The sequence below is a fragment of the Brachyistius frenatus genome, unplaced genomic scaffold (assembly GCF_029030835.1).
Source record: "Brachyistius frenatus isolate BFR_SWC_R1_liver_20210118 unplaced genomic scaffold, ASM2903083v1 Contig_34, whole genome shotgun sequence".
NCBI lineage: Eukaryota > Metazoa > Chordata > Actinopteri > Embiotocidae > Brachyistius > Brachyistius frenatus.
Genome location: NW_027210633.1, coordinates 4,102,245 through 4,114,834, shown reverse-complemented (window position 1 = coordinate 4,114,834; position 12,590 = coordinate 4,102,245). Strand labels below are relative to the sequence as shown.

The 12,590-nt window shown below is 42.4% G+C and overlaps 1 protein-coding gene across 1 annotated transcript in view; it reads right to left on the bottom strand.

Moving 5' to 3' along the window:
- The window catches only part of LOC138622175 (E3 ubiquitin-protein ligase RNF43), a 92,377-nt gene that overhangs the window by 25,057 nt on the left and 54,730 nt on the right, over positions 1–12,590 (bottom strand). Inside the window, exon 2 of the mRNA XM_069700754.1 lies at positions 9,888–10,001. Coding sequence (XP_069556855.1) covers positions 9,888–10,001 — 114 coding nt within the window. The remainder of the gene's footprint in view (positions 1–9,887; positions 10,002–12,590) is intronic.

Genomic DNA, 12,590 nt, shown 5'->3' with positions numbered 1-12,590 from the left:
GGGAAACCTGAAAGTATTCCTGATATTGTTGAGCTGCTCACACCAAATTCTTCGTGAATGAAAGGCATGTTCCACGAGCACGCTAATGCCTCCGGTACATCACTGCAGGACGCTGCTCACAGGTCCCCCCTCTCATCGTAACCAGCTGGTGACATCAGCAGTTCATTTCTCACAAAACTCCTCACTCAGGTGTTCGAGGCGGGACAACCGCATAAACAACACAAAACAGTGTAACTGCAGCGTCTGTCTGGAGCGAATGAGCAGCGAGTCTTCCAGAACTTGTGTCTCCGGCCCTCCAGAGAGGAGCTGAGGTCAGCAAGCAGCAACCCATGTCTTGTTTTGGTGGCTGACGCCTGGAAAACGTTCCTGCTGCTCAGGACTCTTCTTTGTCCAAAATATTCTTTGGCGGAGTCCTGTGGGAACGGGCTCTCCTGTTTGTGTGACGACAGCAGAGGACTTATCGCCCTGTTTTCCTGCCGTCGGACTTCCAACGCAGCGGATCGGTCACGAACGTCCAGGACTACCGGCTGCTGACTGCGTCTTCAGATTCCCTCCTTTGTCCTGCAGAACAGCGGCTCACCAGCGACTCCTCAGACGGTGGGTGTGCAGACCAAAATGACAGAGGTTTGGGTTGGAAATGAGCGCGGTGTTAGCCGCTAAAATGCCGTGCTTTACCACTTCAAAGGTCCAAAGTAACCCAATATATCATACAGATAAACTCCAACTTCAGCATTTTTATTTTTGCTTTTCATTTCCTCTGCCTCCGCACTCTATTTACGCACATCTTCATTTTTACAATAAACTACAAAGCAAAAAACAAAGACTGCAGGACGGCGAGCAGCTTGGCTTTGAGCTGAATGGTGATATTAGCATGCTAATACTAACATCCTGTTTATGTGGTCACCGTCTTAGCTTAGCATGGTAGCATTGCTAACAATCGCCAATTAGCACAAAGCATAAAGTAAAAACTGACATGTCAACAACAGGACACGCTGACTTCCTGTTCGGTCCGTCTTCACCGAGCTACAGTGTGACGTGTGGTGTGTAGCACTGTGGATGTACATTTCTGTAAAAGCATGAAAAAGCATGGGCCATGAATTTAAAAAAAAATGTTTGGTATTAAAATATAGCAAATATTTGTTTAATTTACTTACTCAAACGCCTAATTTACCTGACGTTTGTGGCAAATAAGGGTAAGGACTTCAAAATGCTGTTTTTATGGAAAGTTGTGTTTGTTTTTTCTGTCCACAAGCAATTAGCCAACGACTGACTGTTAATAGTCAAAAATCTCAACAAAAAAAAACCGACTTAAAAGGTGGATTTTGGCCCACTGAACACAGACTTACTGAACACAGACTTACTGCACACAGACTTACTGAACACAGACTTACTGCACACAGACTTACTGAACACAGACTTACTGCACACAGACTTACTGAACACAGACTTACTGAACACAGACTTACTGAACACAGACTTACTGCACACAGACTTACTGAACACAGACTTACTGCACACAGACTTACTGAACACAGACTTACTGCACACAGACTTACTGCACACAGACTTACTGAACACAGACTTACTGAACACAGACTTACTGAACACAGACTTACTGAACACAGACTTACTGCACACAGACTTACTGCACACAGACTTACTGCACACAGACTTACTGAACACAGACTTACTGCAGACAAGTTTCATTTTCAATGTGTTAAATCTGCTACCAGCACACAGGAACACCCACATACACAACTTGTTTTACTATCCTCGTGGGATTTCATTGACGTAATGCATTCCCTAACTCTTTAACCTAAACTTAACCATCACCACCAAATGCCTAACCTTAACCCTAACCTTTATCCAACTCTAATCCAACTCTAATCCTAACAATAAAACCAAGTCTTTACTCTCCAAAACACCGACTCTCCCTCAATCTCTGTCCCCACAATGACGCATGTCCTCGTGGGTTAGTATTCAGGTTAAAGACCCCACCTTGATATAAAAACAAGCCCACACACACAAACAAATGACTGTAACCAGTACAGACTCCGACACAGCACCACAGGAACAAAGGGGACTGCATCTGATGTTAACTCAGTTTGCAGGTGGGGGGTGAGGTAGGGTTATGATTCTACTTGTGTAGGTGGATAAAGGAACGGCCTGACAAAGGTGCCCATTGTTTGGCTTTATTAAAAACCCTGCGAGTGTTTGATATTTGCATCATCATGAAAAGAACAGGAGACAGAGGAGTCTGGCTCAGGCAAATCCCTCCACAGTCAGCACAGCATCTATCTCAAAGACAAAAGATATTAAACAAAGGTTGGAGACGAATCAAACTACAAATTACATCAAGGGTACAGTGACAGCTGTGACTGAAAAGAAGGCAGTCGTTAGGCCGCTGGACGACTTCGTCCTGCTGTATCCTCACATCGATATGGTGAGCGAATACAGTCTAGCTTTAACAGAGGGGCAATGGGAGGGGAAACTGCTTCGTCAGGGTCAAACAGGCACAAACAGACAAACGTGGTTAGTTCGTCCGTTAACCCTGTAGCTTTAAAACAGAGCAGATGGCAACTATCTGAGGAGAAATATTTGGATCATTTGTGAAGGCCGCCCCTTCACTCTGCTGCTTAAAAGAGAGTCTTGAGAGAGGTAGCCCCAAAGCTAAATCTTTATCACTTTTGAAGCAGTTGCATTCATGATGAAATGATCAAAGCGCTGTAAACCTATCTGACAAGGAGCAAAAGGAATATCACCCTCAGGATAACAGGAAGAAAGAGTGTGTACCTTTTGCTCAGAGGGCTGAAAAACAGATTTTAAACTGTCCCAATGTGGTGTTCAAACTTTTTATGTGGTGATTTACAGTTTATCTCCGACTGGAACAAGTAAAAATGGGAGGGTGGGAGTGTTTTTGTATGCTTCAAAGATTAAAAAGAATACTTTGTGTTGCATGCAGTGGTTTAAAAGGTGCATGGTCCTTGCCAGTCGATTAACAAAGCAAAGCCAAAGTTGCAAAAGTTAGTGAGTCCAGCTTTGACTAGCGAAAAAAAAAAGAAACAGTTATAGTTTATCCTTTTGAAGACAACCGTGCAACTGTCTGGCACCGACTAGCAAATAATGAATTTTCTTGGGAGAGAAATCAAAGCGAGTCCAAAAGTCTGCGAACACTGACGCATTTCATACCAGCCAAAATGTCCATTGTGTACCTGCTGCTTTTTGCATTTGCTCTCAAAAGCTGAAATATTCCCTTTTTTCCAGATGTTGCCCTGTGTTCCTCCTTCACTTGTCTCAGATGAGCTGGAGACGTTCGACTCGGCTACTGAGGGAAAAGCAGCCAAAGGCAGCTGCCATTGCATTTCCAGCCCTTCTGCTAAAAAACAGCAGGCAGGAATAGCCTGAGGTCAGTGTCACCCCGACAGACAATAAGACACAAGGAGACAAAAACACTTGTCATGAGCGACGTGATTTATCCATCCCTCAACGGGCTTCCCTAGTTTTCAAACACTTCCTGTTGCTGGGATTACTCTTCCTTAAACCTCAGGCCATGAAGGAAGACCAAATTAACCATTAGTAATTACTAAACTCTTAATGATTAAATTATGACTTGATATTTTAGACCTTCTAGTGGTATCAACTGAAAACAAAAATCCAGTAGTTACTTGGGGACTTCTATTCTGCATAAAGTCTTATATGGAATCCTAAAACAAAAAAAAGTGACTTTTGATTATTATAAATCAAAACCATCACAAATAGATGAGAATACCTCAAACAACAATGCAATTAGTTAAATAATTAGATGGCAGGTGAAAAGAAACATTAAACATTTAATCATCAGTCAGTTTGTAAATAATAGAAAAGCTTTATCCCCTAAATGTTGACAGTAAAATTACATTTATTTTACTCAATTTTGCGTTTTACTCGATAATTTTATTTTTCATTGCGTAGAAAGTTTTCAGAGCTTTTTTTTTATCTTAGCAAAACTTGAATCCTTCGGGTGAGGTCATGTATTGCTGAGACTGGGATTGTGTCTGATGGTTATCACTGTCTTTTGTCACTTTCGGGACTTCATATTTATCCTGTACTCAGATTATTAAGTGAGATAACAAGACAAAGGGATGTATCTTCATGTTGGTGCAGAGTGTGAGATGCAGTGTCACACCAGTAAACTAGTATTTTCCAGCACCAGCATAGTAAGAGCAGATCAACAGCTTAACCCACTTTTATCCCATAATATTTTGGTCCCTTAATTAGGCGAAGGCTGAAAGATATAAATGGACAGTTGAGTGAGTGATTTCCTTTACTCTGGAGACTCTCTCCAGAGAAATGTAAGGCTGCAGGTATCTGCTCTATCTGCTGTCTCTGACTGGGAGGATGTTGTGCGTCGTCAAGCCACAATTACACACTGCACATCCACTTAAATGTGGTGCAACAAGCACCAGGGTGTAACAAAATAACCACAGAAACCCTCATGGTTATGAGCACATCAAAGCTGTCGTTTTGATTAATTATTCTGTAGTTTTTACTTTGAAACAACAGGGGACACAATGAGAGGACTTCACACAGTCTCATGAAAAATGGTAGATCAATTAAAACGTCTCTCTCGGTCTCCCTCAGGAACATCCATTCCTACCGATCCGTCCCTGGTGTCTCCTTCCAAAACAACGGGTAACCAGGGCAACGGCTGCATGCATTACCTTCTCCTTAAAGTCTTTTTAAGTGTCGCCTGCAGGTAGACGTGTAGCTGCGATCACCAACATGATGTGACAGAGATTGTTCAGGTTCAGTTTTATTGAGGTGCTGCCAGACATAAACAATGTAGTTTCAAGGATTGTATTTTATTTATGGTTCATTACCAGGATCCGGTTTGTGTCACAATATGAAGATAGCAGCAATCGTGTTGATGTGTTATAGAACTGCAGATGGTGGGAATCAATGGGATGATCATTACAAATGAAAACATGATGACCGTGGGATTTTTTTTAACATGTAGAAAATGTGAATTAATCTGCTCGTGTCAGGATATTCAAGCTGCTGCAGTTCTGCTTGAATGTTGCATACAGAACACAGTAAGTTTCTTCTGATAAAAACTTGCCATAAGATTCCCAAACCGTCAGTGCGTCATGACATGACATCAGCCCTGTATTTAAAGGGGATGAATGTAGTGAATATGACCATGACTGCTACAACCTCAAACACATCAATGGGTGATAATGAATCCTGGCCATGAAAATGCCAAAAATGCCTTTGGCACGTCGAAACACTGTAAAAGGATCACTCGACTGCCTTCAAAGTCTCCAGCCATGCTAGTGGCCCTGTGACGCTGGTATCGCTGCACCCAAATCATATGTTTCAAACTGTAATTACGAGCAGTCAAGAGGGGAAAGAAAAGGCAGCGATATCAATACTTTCTGACACTCACAATATCTCCTACTAGTTAAAAGAAGTACAAACTGTTTGCAGGATGGCTGCAAATGCACCAAAATACAGAATCAACACAAGTAATTCAGCTAAATTTAGTTCAGTTTATTTGTATCTGGAAAGTGTAAACAAGCTTGTGTCAAGACGGTATAATGTTTACTATAGGTTGTTGGTAACATTTGCTAAATAATGCAAAATACAAAGTACAGCAGAGGCCAATTGGTCATATTTGACATCATATAAATTAAAACATTTTACCTAATGAAGGTGCTAAATGAAAAGCCAAATCATCATCAAACTTCATACAATTCATCCTCAGCAGAAAAATAGTTGTACAAAATTTTACAACAATCCATTCAATGGCTGTTGAGATATTTCACTGAAAGGAGGAAAAGTTAGTCTTTAACTTGCATTTAATTAAAAAAAAAAAAGTAGCACCAGTTCATTCAGCAGATGTTAAAAACGTTTCATAGGATAGATCTGCTGGTGGCGCTACAGGAGAGGTCGAGGGATGATTGACAGCCTACAGGACTGCACACACACACACACACACACACACACACACACACACACACACACACACACACACACACACACACACACACACACACACACACACACACAAAGATCCACCTATCGTAATTCCACTAATTTTCAAGTGAGAAACACTAATAAAACTGTCACTATCTCGTCTTGTTTTACAGCAGTTACACTAAGGTATCATATTCAGTTTGATACTATCAGTGTGATTTGCCTCTTGATCCCAGTGACTGACACTGTCTTTGTGTCTCCAGCAGGTTAAGAAAAATTTGTGAAAGCAGACACACACACACACACACACACACACACACACACACACACACACACACACACACACACACACACACACACACACACACACACACACACACACACACACACACACACACACACACACACACACACACACACACATTGAATGCACACGCACATGCACATGAAAACCGTGGTTAAAGAAAACAGGATTACTGCACAATCAGGCCAAGAAGCCTTTTCATCTGAGAGCAGCAGAATCAATACGCAAGGCTTTCTATGGGAGTCAACAAGTTCAGACACGGGCCAAAGACTCAATCACCGTAAGAGCTGTTTTCACAAAACAGCTTCATATTCATGGAGCTGCAGTTTGAGTGGGAGAAAGTCGGCTCTAACAGGTAGATTACAGCAGTTATTCAGAGTAAAGTAAGCTTGGCGTGGAGTTTGGAGGAGCCCTCCTGGCATCGCTCGGGTGCATTTTCTCTTCCGAGTCACGTGCTGCTCTGTGACTTTAGAATGTTTTCAGTGCTTCAGTGTAAACAGAAAAGGTCAGCCGGTGAGGTTAAAGCAGAGACATTACTTCTACTGTAGCGCAACATGCTGGCAGAGAAAGCCTGTTTGTGTTGTGTGTTGATGGAAAACCACTGGAGCGGCGGCTGGCAAATACAAAGACAGAGCAGCACCTGAAACACGCGGTTGGCCTCTTTTTGTCAGGGCGCTTTCATGCCGTACGCTACACGTGAGCACACCGAACTTGCATTTTACGTGAATTTTGACAGGGTAGAGTCGTCTCAAAGCGAGCATGACTGTTTACACACTTAAAAATGAGGAAAGCAATATTTCAGTCACTCGTCAAAACATCCGCCGGCTTTGTTTGCTCATTTTACTAAAAAATTAAAGTGTTTTTGTGCCCTGATGGCTTCTATCCCACCAGTGTAGTGATGAACTATATACAGTTTTGTGAAGATGTTTACAACTTGCATCTGTACGGTGCTGTATTCTGCAGTTGCAGCTTCCTCTCTGGTAAATTTCGGGTGTTTGAAAATAAGATGGCGAGCACGGAGCGTGAAAAGCTTCCAGCATTTAACCGTTATAAGTACAACGCACTCAAATACCAAATGTGAGTATGTGAGTGCACGAATGGAGTCAGGGTGGGAGGACATTTGGATACTTTCTGGATACTTGTGATTTTAGATATCTTTAATAAACATTTTTCAAGGTAACTTTGTAAAGGTGTGCAAAAAAAACAAAACAACACAAGTACACTTTAGTGTATTAGATGTAGCGGAGTTAAGCTCTTCTATTTTTATCATGGCTCAGCGATTAAAGAAATAATTATGTTCTATCACAACAACAAAAAACTATTTTCATGCTGAATTTATGCCAATGAAATGTCTAATTGAATAATATTTTGTAATTAATATTCACTGTAAGCTATTGATTATGGTTCTGTAATGTTTAAAATAGAAATTATTCAATAGAGGAATGTAAACTCAGTCATACCATGAAGGTTTGGGAATAAATCATCCATTAAAAAACTGCATTATAAGACATCAATAATTTTATATGATTAGGTAAAATATTCTGCTTTCTAAATATCATATATTTCTAAAGAAAATTACTAATATATTCTAAAATTCCTTACAAAGATGTATCATTTATTTTGCCCAACCAGTATGTTTATTTTATTTTTATTCCCCACTGAGCAACAATACAATTTCTTTTGAGTGATGAATAAAATTCCCTACAGTTGACAGCATGATAGAGTTTTCAAAGACTTCTATGTGAGAGTTTCAGGCAGCAGCAGCAGCAGCAGCGCTCATCATCAGCTCCTCATGTACTCGTGTATGAAGGTGAGGGAGAGGTGGTCAGTCGTGCACCAGGAGAGGGCGACGGTTCGAGGCCAGATGCACGGGCATGTGCACGAAGTGCTGAAGATGTTTCCTCGTGCATTGTCAAAACAACGTGCAAACACGCAGCTGAGACATCCCGAGAGATAAACTTTACTTTTCCAAACTGTTCAGAGACACTCAGAGAATCTTCCAGTAAAGAGCATTAAAGAGAGAAAGTGCAAATCCCTGCAAATCTGCAGAGGAATCTCCCTGCGATGTTGGATATAGGAACCTCTGAAAACCAAAACCAAAACAAAGGATAACAATGAAACCTTATCCCTCAAGGTTTTAAGCTGCACTTTGTTTACTTTACGGTCTATTCTGAGTGTATGTGGTGCAACACGAACCCTCTGCGGCCATCTGAGTATCTATAGATTGGCGGGGCGGCTTAGAGTCAGACTAAACTGTAAACAAGTCCCATCCAGAGAGCAGAGGGCTGACGGAGCACCGCACATCCCCAAACCATCTGATTCATCCTCTTCAAAAGGCCGACAGAAAACTCCTCAACAGCTGCATGTTGAATCCCCAATAAATCCACCACAACCAAAAGCTTTGAATCGCGCTAAGGCAGCGAGGATGCAGGTGGCTGGAGCGCAGTTTATTGGAACACATACTTTCCAGACAACCAAAACAACAAGACACACACACACACACACACACACACACACACACACACACACACACACACACACACACACACACACACACACACACACACACACACACACACACACACACACACACACACACACACACACACACACCCATGAACACTCTTCCTTCCCTCCCTCCCTCCCTCCCTCTCTCCCTCCTTCACTTCTCCTGATTTCAAAGGCGATCTGCAGGGAGGGAGAAAGCACTCGGAAGCAACAGCCTTTTGTTCACGGGTACTTTTGCAGGAGGGAAAAGAGCATGTTTTGTTTTTGGGACAACACAGAGTTGGCTTTAATCAGAACTGTTTTTTCTGGAGTCAGCCTTGAGTGACAGCCCTCTTCCCCCACTTTGGTTCCCACTGCAGGAGCACCGGGAGGAGGAAGAAGTGTGGGAATGTCTCTACATCGTCGCCGTGGCGGGCTGCTCCTAAACATGGCTTTAAATTAGGGGAAAAGAAAACACAGGCTAAAAAAAGGCAGTTGCCTAACTATACTCCTGCCTGCTAATTTGTCACCACTTCAAAAATGGGGGAAAAAATAGCACCAGTTTTAAATCACACTACTTTTAAGTTCGGGTATGCCAGCCAGTGTGTATGGTAGAATACTTAAACACAAGGAGGATTTAGGTCAACTCCGACAAAGTTGCACATACATCTGAACCATTGTGGGTGGAATCTATGGAGCTGCGTTCATATTAGAGGGAAGAAATGGAGAACACTGAGTGTCTGGTTCTGGCTGGCTGGCTGGGATCGGACCAGTGACAGCTGGGGCTTGAGAGCCTCACATCCAAAGCCAGGGCTCATTGCCACTTGCTACATAGCAGCGCTGAGCTAAGCCCCCCCCCCACTCCCTTCCAAGCCCTCACTCTCAAAGATCACTGTCCTGAACAAAACATTAAGCTCCGGCCAAATAATTCCCTCTAAAACCATCTTCTCTTTAAAGTGGAAATCCAAGAGCGGAAGGGGTAGCGGAGAGAGGAGAAGATGGCACGATGCTTTCACTGTCCGCTGCCACGTCCGAGGGAGGACGGGGTCACGGAGAGGGGAGTTTCTCAGACCACTCAGCCGGGATGAAACCAAGCATTTACCACCTCGCATGTGTGTGTTAATGTGTGTGTGATCCGTACCTTATCGAGCAGCGGCAGACAGCGGGGTACCCTGTGCTCCAGTTTGACAATGGTGATGAAGTCGCTCTCTTGTCGCTCATCCTCGCTCGTGTTGCACAGGGACAGAGGGTGATACTGCAAAAACACCAACAGAGGAAAAGAATCGGTCGTCAAAATCTGAAATTTAAAGCCACTCAGTCATTTTTCTTTTTAGGAAACACCCGCTGCATGACAGGTGTGCAGAGGTGCAAGAAGCATGAATGTAAAGTACATAAACAGCACGTCTTCACACCTCATCACACTCACGTATGACTTTGTTGTTCTTAGAAACTGGGAACTGACTGTACTTTAAAGATAACGAGATATTTCAGGAATCAGATTTGTTTTCAGTCACAACAATGACTTTCAACTGTTGTACTAAACTTTCTTTCGATTTTTTTTTTTTTGCAAACTAAATGAAATGACCTCACTGACAGAGCCTGAAGTCTAAATAGAGGCAGAGTGGAATAAAGAGTTCAACAAAAAGACGGACAATAATTAATAACAGTTGTGAAACATCACTCACATGCCCAGGAAAAACTTAGCTTGACAGGCAATGTTGGAAACAAGAAGTCACTGATGTACTTGAGTGTAGTTCAGTTGAACTGCTCATCTGTTCGTTACTTATAAAACAGCTTCATGTTCATTGCTGCTGGGAATGAATAGATTTGTCCACTAAAGGGGGAGTTGGGTGAAAAAAACAGTCCAAATGAAACCAATGAATGAAATCAAACAGATTATCCTATACGTACCAAAAACAACAACTAACCTACAGTATGTGAACTTGAAGGTAGAAGAAATGAATAAAGTTAAGAATCAGCGACAGAAATGTTGAAGACAACTTTTCAAAAGACGGTCTAGACAGAGAGGCTGAAGCTCTGTTCACACCATCACAGAACAACAGTTGCACTTAATGGAAGCTTTTATGTCTTAAATGAAGGCGTTTCCTTCCTAAAGCGTCCAGCTAATATCAAGAGGAAAAACTCTGGCACCCTACGAAATCAATTACATGGATGGCGCTGTTCGCTCCCACCCAAAGCCTGCAGGACTGAAAGAATGAGAGATAGTCTTTGGTAGGAACATTTGATCCCCTCTGAAAGGGAGGAAATTCGTAGCTGCTGAAAGGCAGCATTTAAGAGCTCAAGGGATAGCAGCAGTGTTTGCAAGTCAGACATGCTGTCACGGGTACCAGGAGCTGCACGGCAGTCAGGGAGGCAGCGATCCGCTCCTGAAACACCCACATGCTTCACTAATGTGCCCACATGATAAGAGAGAGGGAACCCCCCAATACACTGCTCCCAGATCAGTCCTAGTTCAAGTTCACAGATCACCCTACAGCACCCGGTCCCCGCTCTCACACACACCCTAGTGGAGCGGTTCCACCCTGCCCTGCCCTTCCCAGTCCCGTTACGGACCCGTCCCGGCCTGGTTCTGCCCCGGTGGGCCTCTTCATGTGGCTGTGGGCTGAGGTCATGGGGCTCCCCCTCATCTCACCCTGCGGAAATCCCTAAATTAAAAAGACCCAAGGGTGACATCAACAGCTGGCACCCCCAGGCAGGGGAATTGACGTAATGTACTGCAAAGGGCTGGTGCATGTCTGTCAGACGGAGAGAAAGAGGAGACGGGAAAGAAAGCAGACTGGAGGAACCGGGCTGGGACGTGGAGATAAAAGAAAATAACAGAAACATGAGGTGGGAGGTCGGAAGGAGGGAAACACCTCGTGTACGGTGACCGTGTTGTGCAGTGGATCGAAACGATGCAGAAAACTAATGTGATATCTGCTACGAGTGTTGAAACAGGAAACATCAGCTCTAATGCTAAACGGCTGCTGCACAAACACCATATGAGGAGAGTATCAATGACCTCTTCGCCGGTGACTCACACTTATGCCCCAGGGGGTAAATCTGCAGTGTTCAGGGGGAACATGGAGAGATTCTGGGCTAGCAGGTGTCATGCTGATGTTCAGTGAATTCACGGTCACTATGTCCATCAAGCCAACAGCTACACTGAAAGCACAGCACACTCCCTTATCAATGGCAGTCACCTTTAAGGACGGCCATGGATAATGAATGAGAGAGCAAGACAACTATAAAGAGCCAGCAGAGAAGGACAAAATAAATGGATGTACAGTTTAAAAGGATAAGGGCGGTCTATTAACACGACCTAAAAGTAATACGTAATGATCTAAATAACCAAAAGCAGTGAGCAATTAAATATTTAGTTAGAAATGTATCAAGTGTTTAGATAGTAGCTAAAGGTATTGAATTAACAGTTAAACAGTTTCACTAAAAATAATGACGAGTTAAGCTAAAAGTAATTAATAAATAGTTTAAATATTTATCTTAAAGTTATGATGAAACAGTCTTAATGGATTCATAAACAGTTTAAATTCAACGTGGTGAGCTAAACATCATAAATAAACTGTTCAAAAGTGATTCCAAAACTGTTTAAATAGTTAGCTGAATGTAATGAATAAACAGTTTAGAGTTTTAGCTAAAAGTAAAAATGAAACACTTTAAACAATTAGCTGGCAGTAGTGGATAAAAAGCTAAAACAGCTAGCAGTAATGGATAAACAGTTTAAATAGTTAGCTAAAAAAATAATGGTGAGTTCAAATAATTTGCTAAAAAATACTTGATAAAGAGTTGAAAATGATCAATTAAAACATTTGAATAATAAGGTCAA